Genomic DNA, 18,472 nt, shown 5'->3' with positions numbered 1-18,472 from the left:
CCTCCACCACCCTCTCGACCGTCCCCAGCAGCACCTCCAGCAGTCCCATCTCCATCTGGACCACCTCCAGCACCATCTCGAGCAGTCCCAGCACCACCACCAGCAATCCCAGCACCATCTGGACCACCCCCAGCACCACCTCCAGCAGTCCCAGCACCATCTGGACCACCTCCAGCACCATCTCCAGCAGTCCCACCACCACCACAAGCAGTCCCAGCACAATCTGGACCACCCCCAGCACCATCTCCAGCAGTCCCAGCACCGTCTCCAGTAGTCCCGGCACCATCTCGACCACCCCAAGCACAATCTCCAGCGTTCCCAGCACCATCTCCAGCAGTCCCAGTACCATCTCCAGCACAATCTGGACCACCTCCAGCACCACCTCCAGCAGTCCCAGCACCATCTCGACCACACCGAGCACCACCTCCAGCAGTCCCAGCACCATCTCCAGTAGTCCCAGCGCTACCTCAACCACCCCCAGCACCACCTCCGGCAGTGCCAGCACCATCTCCAGCAGTCCCAACACCATCTCCAGCAGTCCCTCCAAAACCTCCACCACCCTCTCGACCGTCCCCAGCAGCACCTCCAGCAGTCCCAGCACCATCTCCAGCACCATCTGGACCATGCTCAGCACCACCTCCAGCAGTTCCACCACCATGTGGACCACCTCCAGGACCACCTCCAGCAGTGCCAGCGGCACCTCAACCACACCCAGTAGCACTTCCAGCAGTGCCAGCACCACCTCCAGCAGTCCCACCACCACCTCCAGCAGTCCCAGCACCTACTCGACCACCCCCAGCACCATCTCCAGCAGTCCCAGCACCACCTCCAGTAGTCCTAGCACCATCTCCAGCACCATCTCGACCACCCCCAGCACCACCTACAGCAGTCCCAGCACCACCTCCAGTAGTCCCAGCACCATCTCCAGCACACCCAGAACCATCTCCAGCAGTTCCAGCACCATCTCCAGCAGTCCCAGCACCATCTGGACCACCTCCAGCACCATCTCCAGCAGTCCCAGCACAACCTCCAGCAGTCCCAGCACCATCTCGACTACCCCCAGCACCATCTCTAGGAGTCCCAACACCATCTCCACCACCCTCTCGACCGTCCCCAGCAGCACCTCGAGCAGTCCCAGTACCATCTGGACCACCCCCAGCACCATCTCCAGGAATCCCAGCACCACCTCCAGCAGTCCCAGCACCACCTCCAGTAGTCCCACCACCATCTCCAGCAGTTCCACCACCACCTCCAGCACCATCTCGACCGCCCCCAGCAGCACCTCCAGCAGTCCCATCTCCGTCTGGACCACCTCCAGCACCATCTCCAGCAGTCCCAGCACCACCACCAGCAGTCCCAGCACCATCTGGACCACCTCCAGCACCATCTCCAGCAGTCCCAGCACCACCACAAGCAGTCCCAGCACAATCTGGACCACCCCCAGCACCACCTCCAGCAGTCCCAGCACCATCTGGACCTCTCCCAGCACCATCTCCAGCAGTCCCAGCACCATCTCCAGTAGTCCCAGCACCATCTCGACCACCCCCAGCACAATCTCCAGCGTTCCCAGCAGCATCTCCAGCAGTCCCAGTACCATCTCCAGCACAATCTGGACCACCTCCAGCACCACCTCCAGCAGTCCCAGCACCATCTCGACTACCCCCAGTACCATCTCCAGCAGTCCCTCCACCACCTCCACCACCCTCTCGACCGTCCCCAGCACCACCTCCGGCAGTCCCAGCACCAGCTGGACCACCCCCAGCACCATCTCAAGCAATCCCAGCACCACCTCCAGCAGTCCCAGCACCACCTCCAGCAGTCCCACCACTATCTCCAGCAGTTCCACCACCACCTCCAGCACCATCTCGACCGCCCCCAGCAGCACCTCCAGCAGTCCCATCTCCGTCTGGACCACCTCCAGCACCATCTCCAGCAGTCCCAGCACCACCACCAGCAGTCCCAGCACCATCTGGACCACCCCCAGCACCACCTCCAGCAGTCCCAGCACCATCTGGACCACCTCCAGCACCATCTCCAGCAGTCCCAGCACCACCACCAGCAGTCCCAGCACAATCTGGACCACCCCCAGCACCACCTTCAGCAGTCCCAGCACCGTCTCCAGTAGTCCCAGCACCATCTCGACCAACCCCAGCACAATCTCCAGCGTTCCCAGCACCATCTCCAGCAGTCCCAGTACCATCTCCAGCACAATGTGGACTACCTCCAGCACCACCTCCAGCAGTCCCAGCACCATCTCGACCACACCCAGCACCACCTCCAGCAGTCCCAACACCATCTCCAGTAGTCCCAGCACCATCTCGACCATCCCCAGCAGCACCTCCAGCAGTCCCAGCACCATCTCCAGCACCATCTGGACCATGCTCAGCACCACCTCCAGCAGTTCCACCACCATGTGGACCACCTCCAGGACCACCTCCAGCAGTGCCAGCGGCACCTCAACCACACCCAGTAGCACTTCCAGCAGTGCTAGCACCACCTCCAGCAGTCCCAACACCACCTCCAGAAGTCCCAGCACCTACTCGACCACCCCCAGCACCATCTCCAGCAATCCCAGCACCACCTCCAGTAGTCCTAGCACCATCTCCAGCACCATCTCGACGACCCCCAGCACCACCTGCAGCAGTGCCAGCGGCACCTCCAGTAGTCCCAGTACCATCTCCAGCACACCCAGAACCATCTCCAGCAGTTCCAGCACCATCTCCAGCAGTCCCAGCACCATCTGGACCACCTCCAGCACCATCTCCAGCAGTCCCAGCACAACCTCCAGCAGTCCCAGCACCACCTCCAACAGTCCGACCACCATCTCCAGCAGTTCCACCACCACCTCCACCACCCTCTCGACCGTCCCCAGCAGAACCTCCAGCAGTCCCAGCACCATCTGGACCACCTCCAGCACCATCTCCAGCAGTCCCAGCACAACCTCCAGCAGTCCCAGCACCATCTCGACCACACACAGCACCACCTCCAGCAGTCCCAGCACCGTCTCGGCTACCCCCAGCACCATCTCCAGCAGTCCCTCCACCACCTCCACCACCCTCTCGACCGTCCCCAGCAGCACCTCGAGCAGTCCCAGCACCATCTGGACCACCCCCAGCACCATCTCCAGCAATCCCAGCACCACCTCCAGCAGTCCCAGCACCACCTCCAACAGTCCGACCACCATCTCCAGCAGTTCCACCACCACCTCCAGCACCATCTCGACCGCCCCCAGCAGCACCTCCAGCAGTCCCATCTCCATCTGGACCACCTCCAGCACCATCTCCAGCAGTCCCAGCACCACCACCAGCAGTCCCAGCACCAGCTCGACCACCCCCAGCACCACCTCCAGCAGTCCCAGCACCAGCTCGACAACCAACAGCACCATCTCCAGCAGTCCCAGCACCACCACCAGCAGTCCCAGCACAATCTGGACCACCCCCAGCACCATCTCCAGCAGTCCCAGCACCACCACCAGCAGTCCCAGCACCATCTCGACCACCCCCAGCACCACCTCCAGCAGTCCCAGCACCATCTCGACCACCCCCAGCACCATCTCCAGCAGTCCCAGCACCATCTCCAGCAGTCCCAGCCCTACCTCGACCACACACATCACAACCTCCAGCACCATCTTGACCGCCCCCAGCACCACCTCCAGCAGTCCCAGCACCACCTCCAGCACCATCTCGACCACCCCCAGCACCATCTCCAGCAGTCCCAGCAGCACCTCCTGCAGTCCCAGCACAACCTCCAGCAGTTCTACCACCACCTCTACCACACACAGCACCACCTCCAGCAGTGCCAGTACCATCTCCAGCAGTCCCACCGCCACGTCCAGCACCCTCTCGACCGCCCCCAGCAGCACATCCAGCAGTCCCAGCACCAACACCAGCAGTCCCAGCACCATCTCGACCACCCCCAGTACCATCTCCAGCAGTCCCAGCACCACCTCTAGCAGTCCCAGCACCACCTCCAACAGTCCCAGCACCATCTCCAGCAGTTCCACCACCACCTCCAGCACCATCTCGACCGCCCCCAGCAGCACCTCCAGCAGTCCCAGCACCATCTGGACCACCTCCAGCACCATCTCCAGCAGTCCCAGCACCATCTCCAGCAGTCCCAGCCCTACCTCGACCACACACATCACTACCTCCAGCACCATCTTGACCGCCCTCAGCACCACCTCCAGCAGTCCCAGCACCACCTCCAGCACCATATGGACCACACCCAGCATGACCTCCAACCGTCCCAGCACCATCTGGACCACCCCCACCACCACCACCAGCAGTCCCAGCACCATCTCGACCACCCCCAGCGCCATCTCCAGCAGTCCCAGCAGCACCTCCCGCAGTCCCAGCACAATCTCTGGCAGTTCCACCACCACCTCTACCACACACAGCACCACCTCTAGCAGTGCCAGTACCATCTCCAGCAGTCCCACCACCACGTCCAGTATCCTCTCGACCGCCCCCAGCAGCACCTCCAGTAGTCCCAGCACCATCTCCAGCACCATCTGGACCACCCCCAGCACCATCTCCAGTAGTCCCAGCACCATCTCGACCACCCCCAGCACAATCTCCAGCATTCCCAGCACCATCTCCAGCAGTCCCAGTACCATCTCCAGCACAATCTGGACCACCTCCAGCACCACCTCCAGCAGTCCCAGCACCATCTCGACCACACCCAGCACCACCTCCAGCAGTCCCAACACCATCTCCAGCAGTCCCTCCACAACCTCCACCACCCTCTCGACCGTCCCCAGCAGCACCTCCAGCAGTCCCAGCACCATCTCCAGCACCATCTGGACCATGCTCAGCACCACCTCCAGCAGTTCCACCACCATGTGGACCACCTCCAGGACCACCTCCAGCAGTGCCAGCGGCACCTCAACCACACCCAGTAGCACTTCCAGCAGTGCCAGCACCACCTCCAGCAGTCCCAGCACCACCTCCAGTAGTCCTAGCACCATCTCCAGCACCATCTCGACCACCCCCAGCACCACCTCCAGCAGTCCCAGCACCACCTCCAGTAGTCCCAGTACCATCTCCAGCACACCCAGAACTATCTCCAGCAGTTCCAGCACCATCTCCAGCAGTCCCAGCACCATCTGGACCACCTCCAGCACCATCTCCAGCAGTCCCAGCACCACCACCAGCAGTCCCAGCACCATCTCGACCACCCCCAGCACCACCTCCAGCAGTCCCAGCACCATCTCGACTACCCCCAGCACCATCTCCAGCAGTCCCTCCACCACCTCCACCACCCTCTCGACCGTCCCCAGCAGCACGTCGAGCAGTCCCAGTGCCATCTGGACCACCTCCAGCACCATCTCCAGCAGTCCCAGCACAACCTCCAGCAGTCCCAGCACCATCTCGACCGCCCCCAGCAGCATCTCCAGCAGTCCCATCTCCATCTGGACCACCTCCAGCACCATCTCCAGCAGTCCCAGCACCACCACCAGCAGTCCCAGCACCATCTGGACCACCTCCAGCACCATCTCCAGCAGTCCCAGCACCACCACAAGCAGTCCCAGCACAATCTGGACCACCCCCAGCACCACCTCCAGCAGTCCCAGCACCATCTGGACCTCTCCCAGCACCATCTCCAGCAGTCCCAGCACCATCTCCAGTAGTCCCAGCACCATCTCGACCACCCCCAGCACAATCTCCAGCGTTCCCAGCAGCATCTCCAGCAGTCCCAGTACCATCTCCAGCACAATCTGGACCACCTCCAGCACCACCTCCAGCAGTCCCAGCACCATCTCGACTACCCCCAGTACCATCTCCAGCAGTCCCTCCACCACCTCCACCACCCTCTCGACCGTCCCCAGCAGCACCTCGAGCAGTCCCAGCACCAGCTGGACCACCCCCAGCACCATCTCAAGCAATCCCAGCACCACCTCCAGCAGTCCCAGCACCACCTCCAGCAGTCCCACCACTATCTCCAGCAGTTCCACCACCACCTCCAGCACCATCTCGACCGCCCCCAGCAGCACCTCCAGCAGTCCCATCTCCGTCTGGACCACCTCCAGCACCATCTCCAGCAGTCCCAGCACCACCACCAGCAGTCCCAGCACCATCTGGACCACCCCCAGCACCACCTCCAGCAGTCCCAGCACCATCTGGACCACCTCCAGCACCATCTCCAGCAGTCCCAGCACCACCACCAGCAGTCCCAGCACAATCTGGACCACCCCCAGCACCACCTTCAGCAGTCCCAGCACCGTCTCCAGTAGTCCCAGCACCATCTCGACCACCCCCAGCACAATCTCCAGCGTTCCCAGCACCATCTCCAGCAGTCCCAGTACCATCTCCAGCACAATGTGGACTACCTCCAGCACCACCTCCAGCAGTCCCAGCACCATCTCGACCACACCCAGCACCACCTCCAGCAGTCCCAACACCATCTCCAGTAGTCCCAGCACCATCTCGACCATCCCCAGCAGCACCTCCAGCAGTCCCAGCACCATCTCCAGCACCATCTGGACCATGCTCAGCACCACCTCCAGCAGTTCCACCACCATGTGGACCACCTCCAGGACCACCTCCAGCAGTGCCAGCGGCACCTCAACCACACCCAGTAGCACTTCCAGCAGTGCTAGCACCACCTCCAGCAGTCCCAACACCACCTCCAGAAGTCCCAGCACCTACTCGACCACCCCCAGCACCATCTCCAGCAATCCCAGCACCACCTCCAGTAGTCCTAGCACCATCTCCAGCACCATCTCGACGACCCCCAGCACCACCTGCAGCAGTGCCAGCGGCACCTCCAGTAGTCCCAGTACCATCTCCAGCACACCCAGAACCATCTCCAGCAGTTCCAGCACCATCTCCAGCAGTCCCAGCACCATCTGGACCACCTCCAGCACCATCTCCAGCAGTCCCAGCACAACCTCCAGCAGTCCCAGCACCACCTCCAACAGTCCGACCACCATCTCCAGCAGTTCCACCACCACCTCCACCACCCTCTCGACCGTCCCCAGCAGAACCTCCAGCAGTCCCAGCACCATCTGGACCACCTCCAGCACCATCTCCAGCAGTCCCAGCACAACCTCCAGCAGTCCCAGCACCATCTCGACCACACACAGCACCACCTCCAGCAGTCCCAGCACCGTCTCGGCTACCCCCAGCACCATCTCCAGCAGTCCCTCCACCACCTCCACCACCCTCTCGACCGTCCCCAGCAGCACCTCGAGCAGTCCCAGCACCATCTGGACCACCCCCAGCACCATCTCCAGCAATCCCAGCACCACCTCCAGCAGTCCCAGCACCACCTCCAACAGTCCGACCACCATCTCCAGCAGTTCCACCACCACCTCCAGCACCATCTCGACCGCCCCCAGCAGCACCTCCAGCAGTCCCATCTCCATCTGGACCACCTCCAGCACCATCTCCAGCAGTCCCAGCACCACCACCAGCAGTCCCAGCACCAGCTCGACCACCCCCAGCACCACCTCCAGCAGTCCCAGCACCAGCTCGACCACCCCCAGCACCATCTCCAGCAGTCCCAGCACCACCACCAGCAGTCCCAGCACAATCTGGACCACCCCCAGCACCATCTCCAGCAGTCCCAGCACCACCACCAGCAGTCCCAGCACCATCTCGACCACCCCCAGCACCACCTCCAGCAGTCCCAGCACCATCTCGACCACCCCCAGCACCATCTCCAGCAGTCCCAGCACCATCTCCAGCAGTCCCAGCCCTACCTCGACCACACACATCACAACCTCCAGCACCATCTTGACCGCCCCCAGCACCACCTCCAGCAGTCCCAGCACCACCTCCAGCACCATCTCGACCACCCCCAGCACCATCTCCAGCAGTCCCAGCAGCACCTCCTGCAGTCCCAGCACAACCTCCAGCAGTTCTACCACCACCTCTACCACACACAGCACCACCTCCAGCAGTGCCAGTACCATCTCCAGCAGTCCCACCGCCACGTCCAGCACCCTCTCGACCGCCCCCAGCAGCACATCCAGCAGTCCCAGCACCAACACCAGCAGTCCCAGCACCATCTCGACCACCCCCAGTACCATCTCCAGCAGTCCCAGCACCACCTCTAGCAGTCCCAGCACCACCTCCAACAGTCCCAGCACCATCTCCAGCAGTTCCACCACCACCTCCAGCACCATCTCGACCGCCCCCAGCAGCACCTCCAGCAGTCCCAGCACCATCTGGACCACCTCCAGCACCATCTCCAGCAGTCCCAGCACCATCTCCAGCAGTCCCAGCCCTACCTCGACCACACACATCACTACCTCCAGCACCATCTTGACCGCCCTCAGCACCACCTCCAGCAGTCCCAGCACCACCTCCAGCACCATATGGACCACACCCAGCATGACCTCCAACCGTCCCAGCACCATCTGGACCACCCCCACCACCACCACCAGCAGTCCCAGCACCATCTCGACCACCCCCAGCGCCATCTCCAGCAGTCCCAGCAGCACCTCCCGCAGTCCCAGCACAATCTCTGGCAGTTCCACCACCACCTCTACCACACACAGCACCACCTCTAGCAGTGCCAGTACCATCTCCAGCAGTCCCACCACCACGTCCAGTACCCTCTCGACCGCCCCCAGCAGCACCTCCAGTAGTCCCAGCACCATCTCCAGCACCATCTGGACCACCCCCAGCACCATCTCCAGTAGTCCCAGCACCATCTCGACCACCCCCAGCACAATCTCCAGCATTCCCAGCACCATCTCCAGCAGTCCCAGTACCATCTCCAGCACAATCTGGACCACCTCCAGCACCACCTCCAGCAGTCCCAGCACCATCTCGACCACACCCAGCACCACCTCCAGCAGTCCCAACACCATCTCCAGCAGTCCCTCCACAACCTCCACCACCCTCTCGACCGTCCCCAGCAGCACCTCCAGCAGTCCCAGCACCATCTCCAGCACCATCTGGACCATGCTCAGCACCACCTCCAGCAGTTCCACCACCATGTGGACCACCTCCAGGACCACCTCCAGCAGTGCCAGCGGCACCTCAACCACACCCAGTAGCACTTCCAGCAGTGCCAGCACCACCTCCAGCAGTCCCAGCACCACCTCCAGTAGTCCTAGCACCATCTCCAGCACCATCTCGACCACCCCCAGCACCACCTCCAGCAGTCCCAGCACCACCTCCAGTAGTCCCAGTACCATCTCCAGCACACCCAGAACTATCTCCAGCAGTTCCAGCACCATCTCCAGCAGTCCCAGCACCATCTGGACCACCTCCAGCACCATCTCCAGCAGTCCCAGCACCACCACCAGCAGTCCCAGCACCATCTCGACCACCCCCAGCACCACCTCCAGCAGTCCCAGCACCATCTCGACTACCCCCAGCACCATCTCCAGCAGTCCCTCCACCACCTCCACCACCCTCTCGACCGTCCCCAGCAGCACCTCGAGCAGTCCCAGTGCCATCTGGACCACCTCCAGCACCATCTCCAGCAGTCCCAGCACAACCTCCAGCAGTCCCAGCACCATCTTGACCGCCCCCAGCAGCACCTCCAGCAGTCCCATCTCCATCTGGACCACCTCCAGCACCATCTCCAGCAGTCCCAGCACCACCACCAGCAGTCCCAGCACCATCTGGACCACCTCCAGCACCATCTCCAGCAGTCCCAGCACCACCACAAGCAGTCCCAGCACAATCTGGACCACCCCCAGCACCACCTCCAGCAGTCCCAGCACCATCTGGACCTCTCCCAGCACCATCTCCAGCAGTCCCAGCACCATCTCCAGTAGTCCCAGCACCATCTCGACCACCCCCAGCACAATCTCCAGCGTTCCCAGCAGCATCTCCAGCAGTCCCAGTACCATCTCCAGCACAATCTGGACCACCTCCAGCACCACCTCCAGCAGTCCCAGCACCATCTCGACTACCCCCAGTACCATCTCCAGCAGTCCCTCCACCACCTCCACCACCCTCTCGACCGTCCCCAGCAGCACCTCGAGCAGTCCCAGCACCAGCTGGACCACCCCCAGCACCATCTCAAGCAATCCCAGCACCACCTCCAGCAGTCCCAGCACCACCTCCAGCAGTCCCACCACTATCTCCAGCAGTTCCACCACCACCTCCAGCACCATCTCGACCGCCCCCAGCAGCACCTCCAGCAGTCCCATCTCCGTCTGGACCACCTCCAGCACCATCTCCAGCAGTCCCAGCACCACCACCAGCAGTCCCAGCACCATCTGGACCACCCCCAGCACCACCTCCAGCAGTCCCAGCACCATCTGGACCACCTCCAGCACCATCTCCAGCAGTCCCAGCACCACCACCAGCAGTCCCAGCACAATCTGGACCACCCCCAGCACCACCTTCAGCAGTCCCAGCACCGTCTCCAGTAGTCCCAGCACCATCTCGACCACCCCCAGCACAATCTCCAGCGTTCCCAGCACCATCTCCAGCAGTCCCAGTACCATCTCCAGCACAATGTGGACTACCTCCAGCACCACCTCCAGCAGTCCCAGCACCATCTCGACCACACCCAGCACCACCTCCAGCAGTCCCAACACCATCTCCAGTAGTCCCAGCACCATCTCGACCATCCCCAGCAGCACCTCCAGCAGTCCCAGCACCATCTCCAGCACCATCTGGACCATGCTCAGCACCACCTCCAGCAGTTCCACCACCATGTGGACCACCTCCAGGACCACCTCCAGCAGTGCCAGCGGCACCTCAACCACACCCAGTAGCACTTCCAGCAGTGCTAGCACCACCTCCAGCAGTCCCAACACCACCTCCAGAAGTCCCAGCACCTACTCGACCACCCCCAGCACCATCTCCAGCAATCCCAGCACCACCTCCAGTAGTCCTAGCACCATCTCCAGCACCATCTCGACGACCCCCAGCACCACCTGCAGCAGTGCCAGCGGCACCTCCAGTAGTCCCAGTACCATCTCCAGCACACCCAGAACCATCTCCAGCAGTTCCAGCACCATCTCCAGCAGTCCCAGCACCATCTGGACCACCTCCAGCACCATCTCCAGCAGTCCCAGCACAACCTCCAGCAGTCCCAGCACCACCTCCAACAGTCCGACCACCATCTCCAGCAGTTCCACCACCACCTCCACCACCCTCTCGACCGTCCCCAGCAGAACCTCCAGCAGTCCCAGCACCATCTGGACCACCTCCAGCACCATCTCCAGCAGTCCCAGCACAACCTCCAGCAGTCCCAGCACCATCTCGACCACACACAGCACCACCTCCAGCAGTCCCAGCACCGTCTCGGCTACCCCCAGCACCATCTCCAGCAGTCCCTCCACCACCTCCACCACCCTCTCGACCGTCCCCAGCAGCACCTCGAGCAGTCCCAGCACCATCTGGACCACCCCCAGCACCATCTCCAGCAATCCCAGCACCACCTCCAGCAGTCCCAGCACCACCTCCAACAGTCCGACCACCATCTCCAGCAGTTCCACCACCACCTCCAGCACCATCTCGACCGCCCCCAGCAGCACCTCCAGCAGTCCCATCTCCATCTGGACCACCTCCAGCACCATCTCCAGCAGTCCCAGCACCACCACCAGCAGTCCCAGCACCAGCTCGACCACCCCCAGCACCACCTCCAGCAGTCCCAGCACCAGCTCGACCACCCCCAGCACCATCTCCAGCAGTCCCAGCACCACCACCAGCAGTCCCAGCACAATCTGGACCACCCCCAGCACCATCTCCAGCAGTCCCAGCACCACCACCAGCAGTCCCAGCACCATCTCGACCACCCCCAGCACCACCTCCAGCAGTCCCAGCACCATCTCGACCACCCCCAGCACCATCTCCAGCAGTCCCAGCACCATCTCCAGCAGTCCCAGCCCTACCTCGACCACACACATCACAACCTCCAGCACCATCTTGACCGCCCCCAGCACCACCTCCAGCAGTCCCAGCACCACCTCCAGCACCATCTCGACCACCCCCAGCACCATCTCCAGCAGTCCCAGCAGCACCTCCTGCAGTCCCAGCACAACCTCCAGCAGTTCTACCACCACCTCTACCACACACAGCACCACCTCCAGCAGTGCCAGTACCATCTCCAGCAGTCCCACCGCCACGTCCAGCACCCTCTCGACCGCCCCCAGCAGCACATCCAGCAGTCCCAGCACCAACACCAGCAGTCCCAGCACCATCTCGACCACCCCCAGTACCATCTCCAGCAGTCCCAGCACCACCTCTAGCAGTCCCAGCACCACCTCCAACAGTCCCAGCACCATCTCCAGCAGTTCCACCACCACCTCCAGCACCATCTCGACCGCCCCCAGCAGCACCTCCAGCAGTCCCAGCACCATCTGGACCACCTCCAGCACCATCTCCAGCAGTCCCAGCACCATCTCCAGCAGTCCCAGCCCTACCTCGACCACACACATCACTACCTCCAGCACCATCTTGACCGCCCTCAGCACCACCTCCAGCAGTCCCAGCACCACCTCCAGCACCATATGGACCACACCCAGCATGACCTCCAACCGTCCCAGCACCATCTGGACCACCCCCACCACCACCACCAGCAGTCCCAGCACCATCTCGACCACCCCCAGCGCCATCTCCAGCAGTCCCAGCAGCACCTCCCGCAGTCCCAGCACAACCTCTGGCAGTTCCACCACCACCTCTACCACACACAGCACCACCTCTAGCAGTGCCAGTACCATCTCCAGCAGTCCCACCACCACGTCCAGTACCCTCTCGACCGCCCCCAGCAGCACCTCCAGTAGTCCCAGCACCATCTCCAGCACCATCTGGACCACCCCCAGCACCATCTCCAGTAGTCCCAGCACCATCTCGACCACGCCCAGCACAATCTCCAGCATTCCCAGCACCATCTCCAGCAGTCCCAGTACCATCTCCAGCACAATCTGGACCACCTCCAGCACCACCTCCAGCAGTCCCAGCACCATCTCGACCACACCCAGCACCACCTCCAGCAGTCCCAACACCATCTCCAGCAGTCCCTCCACAACCTCCACCACCCTCTCGACCGTCCCCAGCAGCACCTCCAGCAGTCCCAGCACCATCTCCAGCACCATCTGGACCATGCTCAGCACCACCTCCAGCAGTTCCACCACCATGTGGACCACCTCCAGGACCACCTCCAGCAGTGCCAGCGGCACCTCAACCACACCCAGTAGCACTTCCAGCAGTGCCAGCACCACCTCCAGCAGTCCCAGCACCACCTCCAGTAGTCCTAGCACCATCTCCAGCACCATCTCGACCACCCCCAGCACCACCTCCAGCAGTCCCAGCACCACCTCCAGTAGTCCCAGTACCATCTCCAGCACACCCAGAACTATCTCCAGCAGTTCCAGCACCATCTCCAGCAGTCCCAGCACCATCTGGACCACCTCCAGCACCATCTCCAGCAGTCCCAGCACCACCACCAGCAGTCCCAGCACCATCTCGACCACCCCCAGCACCACCTCCAGCAGTCCCAGCACCATCTCGACTACCCCCAGCACCATCTCCAGCAGTCCCTCCACCACCTCCACCACCCTCTCGACCGTCCCCAGCAGCACGTCGAGCAGTCCCAGTGCCATCTGGACCACCTCCAGCACCATCTCCAGCAGTCCCAGCACAACCTCCAGCAGTCCCAGCACCATCTCGACCACACACAGCACCACCTCCAGCAGTCCCAGCACCATCTGGACCACCTCCAGCACCATCTCAGGCAGTCCCAGCACCACCACCAGCAGTCCCAGCACCATCTGGACCACCGCCAGCACCACCTCCAGCAGTCCCAGCACCATCTGGACCACCTCCAGCACCATCTCCAGCAGTCCCAGCACCACCGCCAGCAGTCCCAGCACAATCTGGACCACCCCCAGCACCACCTCCAGCAGTCCCAGCACCATCTCGACCACCTCCAGCACCACCTCCAGCAGTCCCAGCACCATCTCCAGTAGTCCCAGCACCATCTCGACCACCCCCAGCACAATCTCCAGCGTTCCCAGCACCATCTCCAGCAGTCCCAGTACCATCTCCAGCACAATCTGGACCACCTCCATCACCACCTCCAGCAGTCCCAGCACCATCTTGACCACACCCAGCACCACCTCCAGCAGTCCCAGCACCATCTCCAGTAGTCCCAGCACCACCTCAACCACCCCCAGCACCACCTCCGGCAGTGCCAGCACCATCTCCAGCAGTCCCAACACCATCTCCAGCAGACCCTCCACAACCTCCACCACCCTCTCGACCGTCCCCAGCAGCACCTCCAGCAGTCCCAGCACCATCTCCAGCACCATCTGGACCATGCTCAGCACCACCTCCAGCAGTTCCACCACCATGTGGACCACCTCCAGGACCACCTCCAGCAGTGCCAGCGGCACCTCAACCACACCCAGTAGCACTTCCAGCAGTGCCAGCACCACCTCCAGCAGTCCCACCACCACCTCCAGCAGTCCCAGCGCCTACTCGACCACCCCCAGCACCATCTCCAGCAGTCCCAGCACCACCTCCAGCACCATCTCGACCGCCCCCAGCAGCACCTCCAGCAGTCCCATCTCCATCTGGACCACCTCCAGCACCATCTCCAGCAGTCCCAGCACCACCACCAGCAGTCCCAGCACCATCTGGACCACCTCCAGCACCATCTCCAGCAGTCCCAGCACCACCACAAGCAGTCCCAGCACAATCTGGACCACCCCCAGCACCACCTCCAGCAGTCCCAGCACCATCTGGACCTCTCCCAGCACCACCTCCAGCAGTCCCAGCACCATCTCCAGTAGTCCCAGCACCATCTCGACCACCCCCAGCACAATCTCCAGCGTTCCCAGCAGCATCTCCAGCAGTCCCAGTACCATCTCCAGCACAATCTGGACCACCTCCAGCACCACCTCCAGCAGTCCCAGCACCATCTCGACTACCCCCAGTACCATCTCCAGCAGTCCCTCCACCACCTCCACCACCCTCTCGACCGTCCCCAGCAGCACCTCGAGCAGTCCCAGCACCAGCTGGACCACCCCCAGCACCATCTCAAGCAATCCCAGCACCACCTCCAGCAGTCCCAGCACCACCTCCAGCAGTCCCACCACTATCTCCAGCAGTTCCACCACCACCTCCAGCACCATCTCGACCGCCCCCAGCAGCACCTCCAGCAGTCCCATCTCCGTCTGGACCACCTCCAGCACCATCTCCAGCAGTCCCAGCACCACCACCAGCAGTCCCAGCACCATCTGGACCACCCCCAGCACCACCTCCAGCAGTCCCAGCACCATCTGGACCACCTCCAGCACCATCTCCAGCAGTCCCAGCACCACCACCAGCAGTCCCAGCACCATCTGGACCACCCCCAGCACCACCTTCAGCAGTCCCAGCACCGTCTCCAGTAGTCCCAGCACCATCTCGACTACCCCCAGCACAATCTCCAGCGTTCCCAGCACCATCTCCAGCAGTGCCAGTACCATCTCCAGCACAATCTGGACCACCTCCAGCACCACCTCCAGCAGTCCCAGCACCATCTCGACCACACCCAGCACCACCTCCAGCAGTCCCAGCACCATCTCCAGTAGTCCCAGCACCACCTCAACCACCCCCAGCACCACCTCCGGCAGTGCCAGCATCATCTCCAGCAGTCCCAACACCATCTCCAGCAGTCCCTCCACAACCTCCACCACCCTCTCGACCGTCCCCAGCAGCACCTCCAGCAGTCCCAGCACCATCTCCAGCACCATCTGGACCATGCTCAGCACCACCTCCAGCAGTTCCACCACCATGTGGACCACCTCCAGGACCACCTCCAGCAGTGCCAGCGGCACCTCAACCACACCCAGTAGCACTTCCAGCAGTGCCAGCACCACCTCCAGCAGTCCCAGCACCACCTCCAGAAGTCCCAGCACATACTCGACCACCCCCAGCACCATCTCCAGCAATCCCAGCACCACCTCCAGTAGTCCTAGCACCATCTCCAGCACCATCTCGACGACCCCCAGCACCACCTGCAGCAGTGCCAGCGGCACCTCCAGTAGTCCCAGTACCATCTCCAGCACACCCAGAACCATCTCCAGCAGTTCCAGCACCATCTCCAGCAGTCCCAGCACCATCTGGACCACCTCCAGCACCATCTCCAGCAGTCCCAGCACAACCTCCAGCAGTCCCAGCACCACCTCCAACAGTCCGACCACCATCTCCAGCAGTTCCACCACCACCTCCAGCACCATCTCGACCGCCCCCAGCACCATCTCCAGCAGTCCCTCCACCACCTCCACCACCCTCTCGACCGTCCCCAGCAGCACCTACAGCAGTCCCATCTCCATCTGGACCACCTCCAGCACCATCTCGAGCAGTCCCAGCACCACCACCAGCAATCCCAGCACCATCTGGACCACCCCCAGCACCACCTCCAGCAGTCCCAGCACCATCTGGACCACCTCCAGCACCATCTCCAGCAGTCCCAGCACAACCTCCAGCAGTCCCAGCACCATCTCGACCACACACAGCACCACCTCCAGCAGTCCCAGCACCGTCTCGGCTACCCCCAGCACAATGTCCAGCAGTCCCTCCACCACGTCCACCACCCTCTCGACCGTCCCCAGCAGCACCTCGAGCAGTCCCAGCACCATCTGGACCACCCCCAGCACCATCTCCAGCAATCCCAGCACCACCTCCAGCAGTCCCAGCACCACCTCCAACAGTCCGACCACCATCTCCAGCAGTTCCACCACCACCTCCAGCACCATCTCGACCGTCCCCAGCAGCACCTCCAGCAGTCCCAGCACCATCTCCAGCACCATCTGGACCATGCTCAGCACCACCTCCAGCAGTTCCACCACCATGTGGACCACCTCCAGGACCACCTCCAGCAGTGCCAGCGGCACCTCAACCACACCCAGTAGCACTTCCAGCAGTGCCAGCACCACCTCCAGCAGTCCCACCACCACCTCCAGCAGTCCCAGCACCTACTCGACCACCCCCAGCACCATCTCCAGCAGTCCCAGCACCACCTCCAGTAGTCCTAGCACCATCTCCAGCACCATCTCGACCACCCCCAGCACCACCTCCAGCAGTCCCAGCACCACCTCCAGTAGTCCCAGCACCATCTCCAGCACACCCAGAACCATCTCCATCAGTTCCAGCACCATCTCCAGCAGTCCCAGCACCATTTGGACCACCTCCAGCACCATCTCCAGCAGTCCCAGCACCATCTCCAGCAGTCCCAGCACCATCTGGACCACCTCCAGCACCATCTCCAGCAGTCCCAGCACAACCTCCAGCAGTCCCAGCACCATCTCGACCACCCCCAGCACCACCTCCAGCAGTCCCAGCACCATCTCGACTACCCCCAGTACCATCTCCAGCAGTCCCTCCACCACCTCCACCACCCTCTCGACCGTCCCCAGCAGCACGTCGAGCAGTCCCAGTGCCATCTGGACCACCTCCAGCACCATCTCCAGCAATCCCAGCACCACCTACAGCAGTCCCAGCACCACCTCCAGCAGTCCCACCACCATCTCCAGCAGTTCCAGCACCACCTCCAGCACCATCTCGACCGCCCCCAGCAGCACCTCCAGCAGTCCCATCTCCATCTGGACCACCTCCAGCACCATCTCCAGCAGTCCCAGCACCACCACCAGCAATCCCAGCACCATCTGGACCACCCCCAGCACCATCTGGACCACCTCCAGCACCACCTCCAGCAGTCCCAGCACCACCACAAGCAGTCCCAGCACAATCTGGACCACCCCCAGCACCACCTCCAGCAGTCCCAGCACCATCTGGACCTCCCCCAGCACCACCTCCAGTAGTCCCAGCACCATCTCGACCACCCCCAGCACAATCTCCAGCGTTCCCAGCACCATCTCCAGCAGTCCCAGTACCATCTCCAACACAATCTGGACCACCTCCAGCACCACCTCCAGCAGTCCCAGCACCATCTCGACCACACCGAGCACCATCTCCAGCAGTCCCAGCACCATCTCCAGTAGTCCCAGCACTACCTCAACCACCCCCAGCACCACCTCCGGCAGTGCCAGCACCATCTCCAGCAGTCCCAACACCATCTCCAGCAGTCCCTCCACAACCTCCACCACCCTCTCGACCGTCCCCAGCAGCACCTCCAGCAGTCCCAGCACCATCTCCAGCACCATCTGGACCATGCTCAGCACCACCTCCAGCAGTTCCACCACCATGTGGACCACCTCCAGGACCACCTCCAGCAGTGCCAGCGGCACCTCAACCACACCCAGTAGCACTTCCAGCAGTGCCAGCACCACCTCCAGCAGTCCCACGACCACCTCCAGTAGTCCTAGCACCATCTCCAGCACCATCTCGACCACACCCAGCACCACCTCCAGCAGTCCCAGCACCACCTCCAGCACCATATGGACCACCCCCAGCACGACCTCCAGCCGTCCCAGCACCATCTGGACCACCCCCCCCACCACCACCAGCAGTCCCAGCACCATCTCGACCACCCCCAGCACCATCTCCAGCAGTCCCAGCAGCACCTCCCGCAGTCCCAGCACAACCTCTGGCAGTTCCACCACCACCTC

General features: G+C 62.9%; 2 protein-coding genes across 2 annotated transcripts; both read right to left on the bottom strand.

Annotated features, from left to right (window-relative positions):
- Positions 1–589: 589 nt before the first annotated feature.
- Positions 590–1,689, bottom strand: LOC310888322 (uncharacterized protein). The gene is made up of 2 exons (XM_083814915.1): positions 1,439–1,689; positions 590–1,375 (listed from the first exon to the last, which is right to left on the bottom strand). The coding sequence occupies exons 1-2, from the start codon at positions 1,670–1,672 to the stop codon at positions 881–883; spliced, it is 729 nt and encodes a 242-aa protein (XP_083671041.1). The 5' UTR covers positions 1,673–1,689; the 3' UTR covers positions 590–880.
- Positions 1,690–2,536: 847 nt separating this feature from the next.
- LOC310888298 (uncharacterized protein) lies at positions 2,537–18,247 on the bottom strand (the record flags this gene model as incomplete). The annotated part of the gene is made up of 11 exons (XM_083814892.1): positions 2,537–2,635; positions 4,127–4,255; positions 5,534–5,917; positions 6,911–7,387; positions 8,234–8,362; positions 9,641–10,024; positions 11,018–11,494; positions 12,341–12,469; positions 15,803–15,919; positions 17,270–17,389; positions 18,089–18,247. The coding sequence occupies 11 exons, from the start codon at positions 18,245–18,247 to the stop codon at positions 2,537–2,539; spliced, it is 2,604 nt and encodes an 867-aa protein (XP_083671018.1).
- Positions 18,248–18,472: the final 225 nt, after the last annotated feature.

Source organism: Anser anser (genome assembly GCF_964211835.1).
Source record: "Anser anser genome assembly, chromosome: 33".
Taxonomy (NCBI): Eukaryota; Metazoa; Chordata; class Aves; order Anseriformes; family Anatidae; genus Anser; species Anser anser.
Note: the sequence above shows the minus strand (reverse complement) of the source record. Positions and strands in the feature narration are given on the sequence as shown.

Excerpts from the sequence above, each read along its gene's own strand:
- LOC310888322 (XM_083814915.1), bottom strand. The coding sequence starts at position 1,672 with ATGGTACTGGGGGTAGTCGAGATGGTGCTGGGACTGCTGGAGGTGGTG. Across the intron at positions 1,376-1,438 it reads TGCTGGAGGTGGTGCTGGGG|GTGGTCCAGATGGTGCTGGG; the intron begins GTGGTCCAGATT and ends ATGGTGCTGGAG.